Source organism: Lichenostomus cassidix, chromosome 1Aa (assembly GCF_008360975.1).
Source record: "Lichenostomus cassidix isolate B80296 chromosome 1Aa, HeHo_3.0, whole genome shotgun sequence".
NCBI classification, from domain to species: domain Eukaryota; kingdom Metazoa; phylum Chordata; class Aves; order Passeriformes; family Meliphagidae; genus Lichenostomus; species Lichenostomus cassidix.
The window spans coordinates 47,001,665-47,018,633 of NC_139480.1; the positions used below are offsets into that span (position 1 = coordinate 47,001,665).

The window sequence follows — 16,969 nt, forward strand, 5'->3', positions numbered from 1 at the left end:
CTAATTTTCCTGGTTTTCTCTCAAGGGTGGTGCTGTGCTGAGGGCACTCTGGTGCCCTGCCATCCCCTCTCCCCAGCACTCTCTGGTCTTTCAGTCAAAGATCCTGTTCCCAGCTCCAGCAGCTCCCTCCAGTCCATACCACAGTCACTGCTTTCCCCACAGCCCTCTGGTTTAACGGGCTCACTCCACAGCTGCTCGCAGCCTTGGTCCAGTGAGGTTGGGAGGCTTTGCCAGCCCAAAATGACAGCATTGCAGGGATGGTGATGGCAGCATGGCACAGCATCCATGGCCATAGTGCCCTGGAAAGCCACTGCATTTTAGCACAGGAGATAAATGGTGCAGCACAGCCAGGCCAGGAGCACAGGTGTTTCACTTTCCTAACCCTCTTGGCTTGCAGCTGGGATCTCTGAACTATCTCTGAGCCCTGCCTTCCTGGGAGAGAGATAAGGGGCAGGAGAAGGACTGACGTGGAGCTGCAGACAGCACCTCTGGGCCTGATACTGTCACAGTCACTTGGAATTGGAGGTAAAAAATTTTCCTGGATTATCCATGCAATGCCTGGGCTTAACCTCTGGAAGGAATGTTCTGGTTAAGTCCAGGGCATGCAGACAAAATAAGGGCTAAGGGGCTTGAGAAACTGCTGCTGGATGCTGAGGGCAGACAAAACCTTGTATTGTTTGGGATGGTTTAGAGGAGGGAAGGAACAGGTGTGAGGGGAAAATATGCATCATGTCAAGAAAAAACAGCCTAATACCCCAGGGCAGAAGGAAAGTGCTTGCTGCAAACTCACAGAGACTGTTTGGTTTTGGTGGGGCTGTGTCCCACTGCTGCTGAGGGAAGCCTCAAATGACTTCACTGAAATTTGCTCCCACTTGCCTCCCTCTGCCTTTTCACCACAGAGCAAAGAGCAGTCTGATAGAAAGCTGCACAGCCATCTTCTTTCTCATCCCCAAATCCCCATAAAAACTCCCCAGATCCCCAGGACATCCCGGGGCAGAGAGGGATATATATGTTGTGCTGCTTTGCCTCGTTGAAGGCAGCACTAGCCAGGGTAGCACTGGTTGTCCAAGCCCAGCCACCAGTGCATAGATCCAGGGGAAGGAACAGAGGCCAGCACTGAAGCAATTGGCATTTCCCAGTCTTGGGAGCCAAAACTGCTTGGGACGAGCTTGCTGGGGAAAGCACCAAGTTCTTGGCTGAGACCAGAACATGCATCACATGCTTGTCATAGGTGGCCTGGGAGAGAGGCAGCTACTGAACAAATAGCAGTACTAACTTTAGCCAAAATGAAAAGAGCTCGAGCAGGTCTTGTTACATAACTTGCCAAAAAACCCACTGTAGGCCTCTTTACCTGTTTCTCCACTGGTTTCAGCCACGTTTGTCATCCTGTGTCCATACCTTTACATTCTTTTATCTTTTTGCTAGTTAGTCTTTAAGCTCTATTCAGCAACTTCAAGAGAGCTGAAAATGTTTCTCTCTGCATTATTTATCAGGAGGCACCACTAACTTACCTACTTGGTCAAGTTTTGGGGTGCAGTGGGTCAATTCTGTCTGCTGCTGAGCCAGGTGTCAGCAGCACAGGACAGTCCCTAAATGGACAGAGCAATGACATCCTCCCTCAAGCATGTCACTATGCTCTCTCTGTGACATCCTTTTCTATTCTTCCATCTTCTGGTGTTATTTCTACTGTTTTGGAAAGTTATCTTCTATTTTCCCCTTGCATGACTCGCTGAGTCCTTGTAAGATGAACACAATAATCCCTCATAAAGTTTTGACATCTCTAACAGGGCTATACATATCTAAGCTACACCTCAGCAATCTCTAGCAATTGAAACAAAAGAGCTCCAGGAAGCTATTTATTTTGGCCAACAGGTGGGAAAGGCTTTCTCTGCTGCCACTTTCCCAGACCATACTTCTCTCTCCCATTCCAGGGCATTAGTGGGCTTGGGTTGAGCCATGTTGGGCTTTGCACTGGTGAAATTACCAAATGCAAAGGGTAAGAAAAAAGCAGGACTACTCAGCTTCTTAGGACCCAGAATGGCCCTTACAAAGTGTACAGAGTGGTACCACCTGACATGGTAGAAATACACACAGGTTTCTGTTGTGAGTACTTTTTTATTGCATGCATAACATTTTAAATGTGAAAGCAAAGGTAGTGATTTCAAAATAGCTCTACTTTTATATATGATAGGACATGGCATATATGCAGATTAGTTTCTAATGTGATCATTACAACTAATAAAGATGTCAGTGCTGAGTTTTCTTGCAGTGCATCCAGCTAACCAAGAATTTGCATTGGTAGAGGCTGGTGTTCAGCAGAGAAACTTTAGTGAAAGAAACAGCTCCACAAACCCCACCTCACCCCTCACCCCCGAACCATCAGTGTGCTATCAACACCATTTTGCACACAAATCACACACCAGCATAAGGATCACTATGAGGAAAGTTAACTCCACCTCAGCCAGACCCAGCACACTGCAGGATTGCATCCTTTTTTTGGACAAATTTAGGCCCATGAAGCCTACTGTGCTGAACCTTTGCACAGGTGCTGCAGGCAGGAGGCAAAGAAATTAGTTTTTAGAGATATGGAAAATATCAAGCCCAAATCAGACATGCAGACAGTATCCAGAGCTGGACAGAGGCCTCAGGCAGCAGCATAAGCACTATTCATATCTGTAATGTTACAATCTGGCATTCATATCTGCCCAATTAATGAGATCAAACCACCCAGTCAGTTAATGGAAACAACACTCCCTCAGGTTTTGGATACAAGCTCCCAGACTGGTTCACTTAGCACCTTTGTCTGGGACACTGGAATTTTAATGACACACAGTTTATATAAGCGATATTCTGAAGAAAACAGAAATCCAATTAATGTCACCCCTAGGAGAATTAAACCTGGACTCCAGATAAAGAGACTTGATGTCAGAGAAAGAGAAGACATGACTGAAAGACATCAGGCTAAAATAAATAGTTGTGGCCTGCTTTATGTGGAAGTTAGACACCAGTCCAGAGGCTTTGCATCAAACACAGGTAGAGTACAGATGATTATATTTGTAGTATGGACTATTGTGTTCAGAGGTGCAAGCTAAAAGGGCATGAGATAAAGCAGCAGATAAACCCGCTGACAGATACAAGAAAAAGTGAGGTGTTAGACTGAAAGGCTGGTTGGCGAGCAATGGAAGGAACCAGAGAATCAGACTAGTAGTTTTCCTGTGTAAACAGAAAGCTGAATGATAGACTTATTGCTCTAATTGCTCCTCTGTTGTTGTAGTCAGAGAATTGTTAGGATTGTAATGGTTAGAAAAGATGTCTAAGATCTTCAAGCCCATATTTGACCACACTGCCTCACACTAAAGCCATTTTCTCCCTTGAGTTATTGTTCTTGCTGCTCAATATACCAAGTATTTATATAGTTAAAAAATCTATTATAACTGTTCGACTTTGATCGGAAGTAACATCAGTACATGTGGCTTTAAATTCAGTGAGCCCAAATTTAATCTGCACCTTCACTGTGCGATTTCTGCCCAGCTGTGTGTCAGGCGATGGCACTACACAGCAGCCAAGCTTTTCCATCCCTTCCTCATCAACGTACTGAGCATCCTTGTTTTTTGTACAATAGAAAGTAAAGACTATGCGTGTTTGATCTGGTTCTATTGGAGTGAAATTATAGTGGGCAACTTCATTTATATTCACTGACTCCCCAATTCCCACCAATTTCATGAAGAGACCTGTGCAGTAAGTATAGCCATCAATTTTTGAGACCTTCCGTTTGCGGGCATCATGGATAGCATCATCAAATGTCCTATTTACTTCTACACCATATGTCTTACAGCTGATTCTAGAGGTAACAATGTGTGGATTAACTCCAAATAAAACAGCCCCTTTTGCAATGGCTGTTTGGGCCTCCATTGGACAAAGGATGTGATACTCCTCACTAAAGGCCTGCCTGACTGCATCTCTCAGGATGATGCTGGTTGCAAAGCCTCCCACAAGCAAAATGTACCTGACTTTGACCATCTCAGGTTTGCAAAGAATTTCCCTCAAAGCACAAATGATATTGTTGACACTGTACTCAAAGAAGCTCTTAATTTTCTCATACGTAATCATGATTGTCCCATCACACCACACAGCTCCTGCTGCTTTTTCAAAGAACTGGGAGATGTCCTTCTTGGACTGTGCCACTGTGGTCAGGTTGTAGTAGCAACGTATGTAGACTGAGTCCCTTTTATCAGAGCATTTCTGTAGGCTGAAGTTGTACATCATCTGTTGTAATTCAGTAGGGTGCTTCTTCACATATTCATCCCATACACCATCACTGAATATTTCCTGGAGGAAATTGGTGAAGTTTTCATCCACTCTGTTGCCTCCCCATCCACCTCCACTTGCCTTGTGTAACTCCTTTAGGTAATGGTTTTCTTGGATCTCATGTACTGTGATGTCTATTGTGCCACCTACACACACACACACAGAGACTCAAATTAATTGAGCTGTTTGCTTTAAAGTACATGAGGTTCATGATTTCCACTGAATTTAATCTTACCTTCTGAACTCCTGATTCACAAATGAGCTTTTCTGCTGCTTTCTTTCCTCATTCTCACTCTTCTGCTATTTTCTGTAGTTCTCTAGATGTCTTAAATTTGTGCACTTTTGTTTAAAAGCCTAGTCTCACAAGGCTCCTACAATTATTTCTGATAAGAGCTGGATGCTCCAACTTGCTCACTCAACAAGCTGATCTCCTATCTGACCACAGACGGAGACTGGTCTCCTCACATAGGTGGTTGACTCCTGAGCAGTGGTGATAAGACTCTCAGGAACTTGTGATCCTCTTGATGCCTTTTCGGTATTTGTTCAAAAATACCAGACTGCTCTTGGCAGAAAATTCACATCACACCAAAAATCCTCAGGAATCTAGAGAAATGACTGAGAAGTGCTTCATCAAATATTCTTAATTATTTACTCTCCAGTGCCTGCTAGCTCATCTCTTTGGTCACTTCACTGGGCACTAACTACAGCCTCCCCTAAAGAGGAGCTGTGAGCTTAGGCTACACAAGAGCACATGGTGTGTGCCAGTGGCTGATGCTGGGATGTGGTGCTGGCTGATCTGCTGTGAGGAAAGGACCTCATATTGTGACTGTCTGGCCTGAAGAGCACTGTAGTGTGAGACACAATCCTGTTCTTTCCTCTTTTTTTCTCCCTGCTCACAAGGTCTCATTAAGTGAGAAAAAAAACCAAAAAACCATGACAAGCACAGGAGTGGAGTCCAAGCTCTGGGACTGCACTGCAGACCATTGGCCATACTGTGAAAGAAGCCATGCACCACACCCAGTGAAGATGGTACCTGTTTAAACAGCAGAAATTTTACCTCCACAGTCAACAACAATATACTGGATCCCAGGCGAGTCTTCAAACTTCTCCTTATCACTGCTGTCTGCCATAAACCCCTCCCGTGGCAGCTGTTTGCACCACAGCGATGCAGCCTCTGGCTCCAAGGCAATGATCAGGTTCTCAGAGAGCATGCCAGAGATAATTCCTGCCTAAAATCACAAAAGACAGGAGTCAGTTCAAGGAAAGCTCTGGAGGGAGATAAGATGGAATTGGTCTACAGGCTGTGGGATGCGTCTCTGGGAACCCATGGCAGCATGGAGAAGCTTGTTTCTGCCTGACCTTGGATGGACCTGGCAGAGGCCCTGCAGAGGGGAGCTTGCCAAACAAGTGAACAGTGCATGATCACCCCCAGGTAAGGACATTAAGGAAGCATATTGCTGATGTGGCAATGCATGATAGGCTGTTGAAGGGAAAATGCAGTGCCTTTAAGATATGTATAGAAACAGCTTATTTGTAGCAATAAACATATCAGTATCTTCAACAATCTGGGTCTGTACAATTAGCCACTGCAGAAGGGTGGTGAGATTGCTGCTGCATGAACACCACCTGCTAGGGAGACTGTTCTCAGCCCAGCAGCTCATGCAGGGCTGGTGCTTCTTGCACCACTGATCTCTGGGGGCTCATTTCTACATGGCAGTGGGGGGAGAGGGCAGAGCTGTTCTAACTGCCAGTTTGGGACATCCTCTCCTTCACCTCCCTCAGTGTGAAGATTTCTCTGCCTGATGGACTGAAATTTGAAATACAGGTTGTTTACTTGTTGAGGAGTCCCTTTGCCTCAATGGGCAAAGAAACCTCCAAAGGTAATTTGAGGAAATGGGGTAACCCCTGCTTTTACCTCTTTTGCTGCCAGACGCATGAACTGCTTAGCAGCAGCACTCCATATGGCTGGGACAGTAATGACCCAGGTGATCTCCTCCTGGTCGTAGACAGTTTGGGAAGAAGCCTCATTAATGGTGTTCAGGGCATGTTCCTTCAGGTAGCGCAGGCTTTCAGAAAAGACTCTCAGGGCAGGAAGCAACTTTCCATTGCTGGCTTTCAGCTCCATGCCAGCTGTGACATTCTACAAAACAAAGTCTGAGGGTCAATGTTGCAGTCTCTGCATGAGACCTGTCCCCTTCACATGGAGCACTGCACAACACATGGCACAGAAGGAGGCCCTGTCTCCAAACCTGAGCAAACTCCCAGCACTGGCTTCACTGCTGTGGCTGAGTCTAAGTGGCACAGGTTAGCTACCAAACTGCTAACCCACCACACCTGTAACTCAGCAGGCAAAATATCAATCTGGTTGATAAGTCAGCTCTTTCCCCTAGGCCAAGTTTTGTAAAGATCCTGTAGATCCCTGAAAAGCCAGTGGAGAGTGATTCTATCATGAAATTTTCCTCTACCACTTCTTCCTCAGATGCAGAGAAATAGTTCTGAACTGAAACCTCTCTCCTGAAAGTGAATGAGAACCCACCACTCCAGAGGTGACATTGTGACAGACCACATCATTCCCAACTTTCCTGGGGAGGAAAATATTCAAGGGGGCCTCCCACCCACCACAGCATCCAGTTCAGCCCTCAGGACTTAACCCCGGTGGATGCCAAAGAGAGGATGTGAGGCCTTTTCTGGGACAGGCCCTGTGCTCTGGTTTATGCTACGCTTTGAGAGGCCCTGTGGGACCCTGGAGCACAGACGGGAAAGCCCTAAGGTAGGCTGGTGTTTGGCTGAACAAACAAACCCAGATTAAGCTGTGAGCTATTCCTAACTAGCACAGAGCCTTCAGAGAGAAATGACAGTCACTGCATGCTAGAAGGACAGCTGGCCACCCCTACGTTAGCTTCAGCATAACATTTCAAGGGAGGGAGAGACAAACTCGGGGGAGGTGTACAACATGGGATCATATTGTACATCTAGTAGGATGATGCTCCTAGGGTGATCCCGAGGCTGCCCATCTCCTTTGAATTACAGGATACTTCACTTGATCCCTGTTCTCTGTTGAGGAGTGAAGCAGGGAGTCCCAGAGGGAGGCTAGTTTCTCTGTCAAGCTCAGGAATAGGGCAGCTCTTTGTTAGGAACATGTATTTGCTTTCACCCAGGTATGCAGTCAGGTTTTATTGGCTTCAGACAAATAAAAAAAATCATACCGGAAGTGCCTGTGAAGCTTTCACCTAATTACAATAATAATTAATTTCCTCTTTGGTTCATCAAAATACTCTCTGTCTTATGTTCATACATCCTCATCAACCAGACTTACTCAGCCCTCTTCATGGATTATCTAACCCCCACCCCTCAAATACATTAATAGTTCTCACACCCTTTAGCAGTAACTCTTCCACCTACCGTGTTGTACAGCTGCATCTTGAAATTCTGGAAGAAGTACCAGCTGTCAGCTTGACTGGAGGGCAGGCTCTTGTACTTCATCACAGCATCATAGCCAAAATACTTGAACTCCTGCTTCTGGTTGAACAAGATGCATGTGGGTGTCTTCGGGGTCTTGAACCCGTGCTCTGCTCCCCAGAAAACCTGTCGGATTTGGTCTGTACCTGAAGAAAGAGAAAAACAGTAACCACTGTAGGATGTTCCAAAATCTATAGCAACAACGAAGACTGACTGGCTGGCCATGGCCACTGAAGTACAGAGGTGTGCAGCTCTGGGAGCCAGAGAAGGGTAAACAAAGAGACTGAACAAACAGACTGAAACTGAAAGTATTGATATTGCAGGGGGAAGAGCAACCTTCCCTGTCTTTATTGGCTGAAGAGAAGTGTTACTCTAGACTCCCTCTGGGAGCCAGAGAGGGGTGAACAAAGAGACTGAACAGACTGAAACTGAAAGGATTGATATTGCAGGGGGAAGAGCAACCTTCCCTGTCTTGATTGGCTGGAGAGAAGTGTTACTCCAGACATACTATAAATAGTGCCTTTTCCCGTAAAGAGGCAGGGCTTTCTTCTGTTTTTCCTAACAGGAAAGTGCCTTTGATAGGAAACTGTCTCATCAGTAGCTCTCTGCATTCCCAGCTGTAAATAGTGCCTTTTCCCATAAAGAGGCAGGGCTTTCTTCTGTTTTTCATAACAAGAAAGTGCCTTTGATAGGAAGTTGTCATATCAGTAGCTCTCTGCATTCCCAGCAGCACCAACAGTGTCCAGTGCTGCCCACACATTTCAACAAACATCTGCTGCTGCTGTAAAGGCATGGATTCACACAACGTTTATGGCTACAACAGAAAAGAAGTGTTGGATATACCCAATGTTCCTGGGTACAACAGACAAGAGGTGTTGGAAGGTGAGGACACTGATCCTGGAAAGATGACTGCAGAAGGCAGCAGGTATGTTACACAGGGGATATCTCTGGATAAACTTATTTCACCTTAGTGGGTTTGAATATTTCTACAAAGTTTCTTGGAAGGTTGCATGAGTGCTGAACTGCAAACATTTTCTGACTGTGAAATATTTCAGTAAAAGCTTTGTTTTCTACTTCCTAACCTTTCTAGCCATCACAGAGATAGTTACTTTCCCCAAATTCACCTCAAGTTCAACTCCAAAGTGTGAGGCAAATCTTAACCTGGTGCAAGAGGAAAAGAAACTAGAAAGATCAGTATAAAAAGTGTCACAGGATCTGGGATTTCAGGACTCAGACTCTGAGCTCATCAGTTTTGCAGGGAAAGGCAGACTAACATACAAATTTTTTACTGGATTGCTGAGCTTAAAAAAATTAAAAAAGGGTTGCCAGTGAAAGACTGGAAGTGATTTAACTGGAAAGGAATCTATCCAAGTAAAAAAAACCAAAATGTGCTTCAGTGGGAGGGAGTGATGCTGAGAGAGAGGGGCAGCACAGTCCCTTGCAGCTGTGCAGGCTTCTATTGGCACAAACTGAAGGTAAAGCCTTATGCTTAGGCTTTCTCTCACACCTGGTTGCATGGATGAGCTTGCTCTCTGCTCCACCTGGATCCAGGCTGCAGGACCACCTTAATCTGGGACTGTCTCTGTAATGATAGTTGATATTTGGGATCCTCATTAGGAAACAGAGCAGTTGTAGAAATAAAAGATTACCTTGAGAGCACACAGCTTTGCACTTCTCTATTAAAAAACCCCACACTTGTACACTGCAAAGCTCATTTTAGCAGAACAGTCAGCTGCATGTGCTGTTCCCCTCACTCTGCAGGTCTGGGTTGAGTTTTTTTCTCAGGAGCTTGTATCTTGCCCACTTCATCCGAACCTAATGATTACTCAAACCCTCATTTTTTTGGCATACCCTGGTCTGTGGGGTCCTTTGAGCTGTACCAAGCATTATCTGGGAGAGTGCTAACTGACTTGTGCCAAATCTGCATGCCAGTGTGCCCTGGAGCCTTTGTCCTGTCTCTGATCTGATTGCTGGCATGGATGTAGCCACGAAGCCTCTGCTCACAGGACTGTCTATTATAAGGTGCTTGTTTTTAGGATGTGTTCTCACCCCCCTTCATTGTAAGAATTCCATTTTCTTTTTTCCTCAGACATACATCTGATACCTCACAGCAGCCATCAGCCTATGGAGACCAGACTTCAATCATGCAGCAAATGTTCGAAATGATAAAAGAGATATACAACAAAACAATGTGAGAGTGCAGTGACCAAAATGACACTGTTTAGTGTGGTCCCTGACAATTAACTGTAGCTGGTGCACACTAGGGTGGGTGGGACAGAAAATTACAGATCAGCCAGACAGAAAGGGGTCTCTGACTTAGCAACAAATTTTCTCCAGGCTATACTGGGAACCCAGAGCCAATTTACAGAAGCTGCTTGATCTGCAACATGTAATGTGCAGATCTTACACTTTGGGAGTGTTTTACTTGCGCTGTTGGTATTGACTCACAGAATCATAAACCACCCAGCTGGCTAAAAAACAGCCTTGAGAAGTTTTGGTCTCTAGATTTCTTTTCCCTACGGGCTGATCAGAAATTGGAGGGAGGAAGTTTAGCTTGTGCATTTTTTAAGACCTCAGTGCATACCTGCCCACTGATTGCAATGTGGTTTATTATTTCTTTCTTCCCCTTATGGATGGATGGACAATGAGAACAGAACTTCATCTGACACTCTTAGTATTCTACCACACCTTCTGGATAATCTCAACAGGTAAAGTTATTTTTATTTTAATAATCAATATAAGAGGGGAAAATCATTGTGATCCTCACAACCACACCTCCATTTCTTCTGAAGTAAATAGCTTCCCCCTTGACTGAGCATAAATTTGGTGTGGGGGCTTTCAGGGGAGGTTGTTCAGCTCCCGTGGAGTTTTTTTGAATTTTTTCCTCTGTGCTTTCCCACCTCAGAGTTTTTTTTCTGGAATTCAGATTATTCAACAGGGGCATGTCCACTGTTGTCCCAGTGTCCAAATACAAATAAAAGAGATCTCACAAATCTGTTTCAGAGCACTTTGTGGAAGGGTAATCCAAATACAGCATCAGGACAAAGAGGAAAATGAGGTGCTGAAACAGAAGATCAAAAAGTTAGAGGCAAGGTAAGGTATTTCTTCATATTTCAGGTATACTGTGTGTTTCTACACTGAAAAGCCACACACTTTTTGCTTCCTCCAGTCCTCAGGGACTTTGCTTCTGATCAAACAGCCCAGACACCTCTCCAGACTTTCAGCCTGCCAGCATCTCCTTCTAGCTGACTTCTGGAAGATGCCTTGTGTTGTTCTGCAAAGGGAAGGAGACATTTTCAGGGTAACCAGTTAAGCAGACAGTAAAAGAAACAAGTCTACAGTTACATTGTCAAGATGCCACTCTGATTGCATTCCACTGTGATCATGCAAAACAGAGCAGAGAAAGCACTATTTCCCACACAAAAGCTGCTTGCCAGCTGTATAATGTAGTTGAGAAATGTGTTGAAGGAAACATGGGACCCATGGAACAGATTCATAAGTAAAATAGTAACATTTTGTCATTGCTTTGTCTTGGATAAGATTTTTTAAATCCTTCTTGCTCTAGAAACAAAGAGCTCTTGTCCAAAATGATGGACCTGCACCAGAACTCTGAGGACATCAATGACCCTTCACGTTTGTCTGCTGTGCTGGAGAGATATGAGTTGCTCCGGCTACAGGAATGGGAGAAGGTCAGGAGCTCCGGATTCCACGCATGTGGACACAGATTTGGACACACACGTGTCCACAGTTGGACATATGAACAAGGCAGTGACATCATTAAGGTTTGTTCCATCCCTTTTCTCCGTCCGATTGTTATCAGATCAATATGGTGTAGCCATATAGCAGCCTTTGAGTATTTGTATTTCTGTATCAGACACGGCTGGGGCCTAAGTTTGGGTCTCTGATTTCCCAGCCCAGCAGGGCCTGTGGAATGCTGTAGAGATCAAACTGACAGTGACTTTCTTCCTCCTGCCTTTCAGAAGGGCACACTCAAATATCAGTCCCATGTCTCATGTGTTAAGCACAAGTGGGAAAACAGTCCACTTTGCTTTTGTTAATGCTTAACTAATACCTTCTAGACCTCATTTTGATGTCTGACTCACTGCTCTGATGATGGAGAGATCTGAAAGAAAATACTGAAGTGATATTACCTTAAATGACAAGACTGAGATGAGGCCATTATTAGCATTGATTGTGATGATAAAGCCCCACAGATGCTGAAAAATGGGCTTCAATATGCAAGCAACTTGATAAAACAGTTTGCTTCACAGCTACTGAAGATATATTTCAGTCAGTTAATAGCCCTACAATTTAGTCTAATGCAGATGTGCTCTCAGCACATGCTTTGCACACTACACCTCTGGTTTCACTGTGATTGATGCTGTAATCAGATGTTGTCTTTGCATTGCAGAAGCTGTTTGATGCCTGTGAGAAAAGTATACAGCAGAAAACAGATGACATATTGAAAGTTCTTGGCATTCCACCTTTGAATGATGCCATGACCAAGAGGAGCGAACAGGTATTTTATGTTTCTGGGTAAAAGGGCCATCTGCATCTGCTTTTCATTTAGAAGTTTGCTTTTGCTAAGGACACTGCACTGGGGATAACTTATGATCTGAGAGGACTGGGGTGGTAGAAAGCTACGTTCCAGCAACCCTAAGTATGAGAGCAGCACTGGATAAAAAACAGGTCTTTAAGAGTTAAGCTATTCAGGGAAGAAGCAGGGAGCTGGACTTGAGAATCCTTGTGGGAGCCTTCCAAAATTATATGATTCTGTGTCCCATGATACACAGCCATACACTGCATGTCTGACTTGTCCGGCTGGATGAGGCACATTTTCCAGCCCTATGTTGCTTTTATGGGACCTTCCTCCAAAGCTTGAGATGAGTGACTTCTCCATTACTGCTTCACACAATCAGAGAAACAAAAATTCACAGTGCTTGCCATTCCACATGACAATAGCCTGCTTTGTGCTATGATTGTTCTGTAGGAGATGATGCGAGAAATAAGGAAGCTCTTCAGGCAACCCTATTGCCAAAATCACTCATCGGTTTACAAGAAGATTGTTCAAGTGAGTAAAGATACAGCCCAGGAACTGGGGCAGTGATTTGACTTTCTGTGCAGCTTGTTATTTTAAAAAATGAGAGGTCTCCCTTGTGCTAGAGGTTGTTTTCCACTTGTGGTGAGGTCCTTTCAGCTCACATACTCCCAAAATATTCTCATATGCATGTAACATTGTAAGGGAGGTGATACTTTAATAATTTCTAGTTTTTACTCTTCATGTAACTTGGTGTAGTTCTGTGCTTCTTATAAAACACCAAAAACCTCTGTTTCCAGCACCCTTAGACAAAACAATTACTTCTGAATAGAGATCCAAGGACATATTTGTTGCCCTAGGGCCTGAAAATATGTAAACAACAGTGAATTGGGGCGGAGCGGGCCTGGCGTGGTTAACATCATCACACAAGGGTGTGATTAGAGAATTAAGGGCCAATATGCTAAAACGGCAGAACTTAGAAAAGGTCCACTTTGGATGTAGCCTCATGAGGGGGCTTTGCTTGCCCTGAATGTACCTTCAGGCCTTGAATAAATTTGTCCGCTTTTATTCTCCTAATGTTGTCTAGTTCTCTGTTTCAGGTAGCCTGATTTAGGCATCAGAGGTACAGCAGGACAGGCAGGGTTGTGCCCTTATCAACAAAGGCACAGCCCTACTGGACCCATGCAAGGAGCAAAGAGCAAAAGGCAGTGGTGGTGGTGATCAGGGTTAGCCACAGACCAGTGATCACTGGACAAACTCACAGTGACCAGCCAGATCAAGACCTAGCTGTGGTCTGTGGGTCAGGATCAGCAAGGCTGGGCACAGGCATCCCAATATCACAGCTCAGGCACACACCCAGCCACCACTCAGCTCCTGGGCTAAGTGGTGCCCAGTCTGTGGGTGAAGATGAGGCTTCCCATAACTCCTTCTCACACCACCTTTTCTGCCAACTTGGCTGTTATTGCAGGAGTTGAATACAAGGTTATCTGGCTGTGCTAAATCTGAGCTGACCTTGAACACAAGCAGCCAAACCCCTGGGGAGGCAGAGACTGTTGGTGTGCACAGAGCCCTGATACCTGCTATCCAAATGGACTAGTCTCTAGTGGGCTTTTTTAATGGAAGATGACATACATATCACTTACATATATGAAACTTCCAAAGAGGAGCTTCCACCTTTTGCAGCTTGCTGGGCCTTTCCAGAAGCTCAGTCTTATCAAACTCCTTGCAGATCTCTCTGTGAGGAAAGAGACAATTGCTGGATGCTGGCACAGTCTGGAAGTCAGGACTTAGTAAATAAAAGAATCTTTTAAGTGACCCTGGGACTGCTGCATGTCCCACTCAAACAGCACCAGCAGCTTTGACAAGTGAAGTTCTTGAGAGCTTAGTTCATGTGGAGCAACTGTGCAGAATGAGAGCAGGGAGCAAATGTAAGAATACATCAACATAACACTACAGAGCTTTGAAAACTGTTCTCATTTCATTTTCAGGAAGCTGCCGGTGTCACAACTGGAAATCAAGCACAGTTCCTGCAGCAGTGCTGCCAAATTTATTGTTTGCTGCTTCTCCAGGACCCACCAGTTAAAGCTGAGTGGAACATGGACAAAAGGTATTTAGAGCACGTGGACAAGAAAGACGCAGTGCTCTGGAAAAAACCAACACTTCTGTGGCCCATAATGAAACGTGGGGAAGAAATTGTTGTGAAAGGTGTAGTCTGGGATCAAAGTAGCATGGCTTGAGAGTTGGGCTAATCACTTACTTAGCCATTAGAAGATGAAACAGCTGCTATGCAATACTCTGCTTTTCTTTCTGCCATGAACTGCCTGCTTCTCAGAGCTGGTGAGTTAGACATCTCCCACTTGGGACACCTAGGATAAATCATTATTAACAGATATATATTAAAAATGGAAGCTATTCCAATGGCCAATTCACAAAGGCCACCTGCCTGTTAGCACTCAGCCACTTCCCCACATCTATATAATTTACCTCTCCCAAAGCCCTTCAGCTACACACCTGCCACAGCTCTGGACCAAAGAGCTCTAAAATTTGTATTCCGTGGCATAAGGCAGATGCAATGAGGCAAATGCATGTTTATGTGATTTTGTGTGACAGAGTATTCTGTGATCAACTTGAGAATTACCAAATAAAAAAATACTCATAATTTTACTGTGTCCCTGCTGAGTCCTCTTAGTCAGTTCTTCTTTCTAGTCTAGCTGTTTCCTTGGCTGCACAAACTCCTTGGGATTTTCTTGATGGGCCCCCAGGAAAAAAGGGCAAATTTCTGTGCAGCTCTCTGCAAGGAAATTGCTCTGCTTTTCTCAGGAATTCAGTATTCCCTAAGCATGTTGCAGGTTACTGACAACATGAGCTGGGATCCAGGTGTGTGCAAGAAAATTTGCCTTCAGAAGACTGGAGTATTCTGAGAAACTGACTGTAAAAGACCTTCATTGGAAATACCCATTATGGAATAGAGCAGGTGAAGTAAAATTACATATGTACCATATTTCCTACAACTTTCACAAAAAGAAATATCTACCATAGTTTTTTCATACCTTGTAAGATGTTGCAGACTGGGGTGAGCAGTGCATTAATATTTCATCTTTTCCAGGGTGTAGAAGGTAAATGACAGGAAAGTTGTCCAGTACAGGCAAGTAGAAGTTGCAGCATGACCCTGAGCCAAATGCTATCTAGTAATACAGGTATAACACTACACGTATGGCAAGCTGCCATGCTCCATTTGTTACCTGCTTAGAAATTTTTTAGCCTGATTTTTTGTGGCTTCCTGAGTCTGTCTGCTCCTGTGCTATGCATCAGTTTTATCTCTGAAGCCCATAATTTCTGCATCTTCTCATGTGTATCCTTTCCTTTTATTGTTGTCTCCTTAACATCACTTTTGCTAGGCTAAAATACTCAAGTCACAAAGCCTTATATTTCAAAGACTTTTAAAAGTCTTCAGGAGGCTGAAAGCACCACCCCAACCCTTTTAACATGCTTGACATACACTTCCTACTATCTCCCAACATCAGAAGCAGACTTTTTGCTTTGTCTGTGTCACCAAAAATTTTGGGAAAAATAAAACTCACAATACTGTAATTTCAGTATTAGAAAACAGTCATTATTTTATTTTGGTGCTGGGTGCAAGGAGGATTGCTCCTCCTAACACTCCACAGCTATCTAACACTAGTGTATATCTGTGTAACTAATACATACATGTCTGTTAAAGGAATTCACAAGACTAAGCGCTGTTTGTTAAAGATTTTCACAATGTCTGTACAGCACTCAGCAGAATCCAGCAGATCTGGGCTCTGAGGTACTGTTAAAACACCTTCTCCCTATTACATCTTGAAGGAGCAACAATTGGGTTGTTGGGGTCTCTCTGGCAGAGACCCCCAGAGCATCCTTGCCTGTTGGTAACACATACTGGCTAGATGTGTTCCATACTGACCCTCCAGTCTGGGACCACTTGGGCTGCTCTGAAAGTCATACGAATTTGCTCAAACAAATGTTGCCTCTTGGTTTTGCAACAGCAAAACAAATGTCACACATCATCCACCCCTCCACCTCAGTTTGATCAAGAAGCTCAACAGCTGCAGAAAGGCAGCACAAGAGGGGCTGTGTTTTGTGTACCTTAATTTATAGCAATGCAGTCATGTGCCACCCTGGAGATGGATCAAGCACCCATGGACAGCTAAGCAGGGACCTGGCATCACTGCTGGTATGATTTTAGGCTCATGAAGGGTTCCTGAATGAAAACCCCTGTGGGATCCCCGAGCCTGTGTAGCTGTGAGCAGCTGCCTCAGCAGCACAGCTCTCCTCTGCATTTGTCCCCAGCCCTCACGGGCAGCCCCTGCTCTGTTCAAGTCCGGGAGTTTCCCCCAGGACCTTCTCTGTGGATCTCACATGGGATGCTCTGGGGCCACCACAGCAACACGATGGATGCTGCAGCATGCACAGCAATGCCTCAGGGTTACTGCAGCTCAGCGCGCTGTGCTGTGGAGATGGCAGAAGGGAACAGCGAAGGTGCAAAGGGGTCACACGTGAACCTCGTGACAGAGCTGCAGGCGGAAGCAAAATTGCATTTTGGAGAAGCGATTCCCTGTGCTGCAGGGCCATGAGGGTGTGCTGTGCTGCCGAACTGCGCGTAGAGGGAGGCTCAACAGCACCAGG

General features: G+C 44.8%; 2 protein-coding genes across 3 annotated transcripts; one reads left to right on the plus strand and one right to left on the minus strand.

The window, feature by feature from the left end:
- The first annotated feature begins 385 nt into the window (after positions 1-385).
- Positions 386-14,968, plus strand: LOC146443677 (uncharacterized). 2 transcript variants are annotated; one of them, XM_085048127.1, is made up of 10 exons: positions 386-525; positions 6,788-7,078; positions 8,495-8,692; positions 9,857-9,958; positions 10,422-10,475; positions 10,771-10,860; positions 11,333-11,549; positions 12,179-12,286; positions 12,761-12,838; positions 14,293-14,968. In XM_085048127.1, exons 3-10 carry the CDS (start codon positions 8,559-8,561, stop codon positions 14,539-14,541), a joined length of 1,032 nt encoding a protein of 343 aa, XP_084904253.1. In that variant the 5' UTR covers positions 386-525; positions 6,788-7,078; positions 8,495-8,558; the 3' UTR covers positions 14,542-14,968. The 2 variants fall into 2 exon arrangements, with proteins under 2 accessions (XP_084904253.1, XP_084904259.1); XM_085048133.1 differs by having other exon boundaries at positions 8,498-8,692.
- LOC146443678 (heat shock 70 kDa protein 12A-like) lies at positions 2,096-8,126 on the minus strand. Its single transcript, XM_085048103.1, has 4 exons — positions 7,711-8,126; positions 6,224-6,448; positions 5,366-5,537; positions 2,096-4,454 (listed from the first exon to the last, which is right to left on the minus strand). The coding sequence occupies exons 1-4, from the start codon at positions 7,990-7,992 to the stop codon at positions 3,409-3,411; spliced, it is 1,725 nt and encodes a 574-aa protein (XP_084904229.1). The 5' UTR covers positions 7,993-8,126; the 3' UTR covers positions 2,096-3,408.
- Positions 14,969-16,969: the final 2,001 nt, after the last annotated feature.

Bases quoted from the DNA above. Each gene is read 5' to 3' on its own strand.
- LOC146443678 (XM_085048103.1), bottom strand. From the start codon at position 7,992: ATGGCCAGCCAGTCAGTCTTCGTTGTTGCTATAGATTTTGGAACATCC. The intron at 6,449-7,710 runs GTAGGTGGAAGA...TTTGTTTTGTAG, and splicing joins AGATGCAGCTGTACAACACG to AATGTCACAGCTGGCATGGA. The intron at 4,455-5,365 runs GTAAAATTTCTG...GTGTGTGTGTAG, and splicing joins TATTGTTGTTGACTGTGGAG to GTGGCACAATAGACATCACA.
- LOC146443677 (XM_085048127.1), top strand. From the start codon at position 8,559: ATGGATTCACACAACGTTTATGGCTACAACAGAAAAGAAGTGTTGGAT. The intron at 8,693-9,856 runs GTATGTTACACA...TTTTTTCCTCAG, and splicing joins ATGACTGCAGAAGGCAGCAG to ACATACATCTGATACCTCAC. The intron at 12,287-12,760 runs GTATTTTATGTT...GTTCTGTAGGAG, and splicing joins TGACCAAGAGGAGCGAACAG to ATGATGCGAGAAATAAGGAA.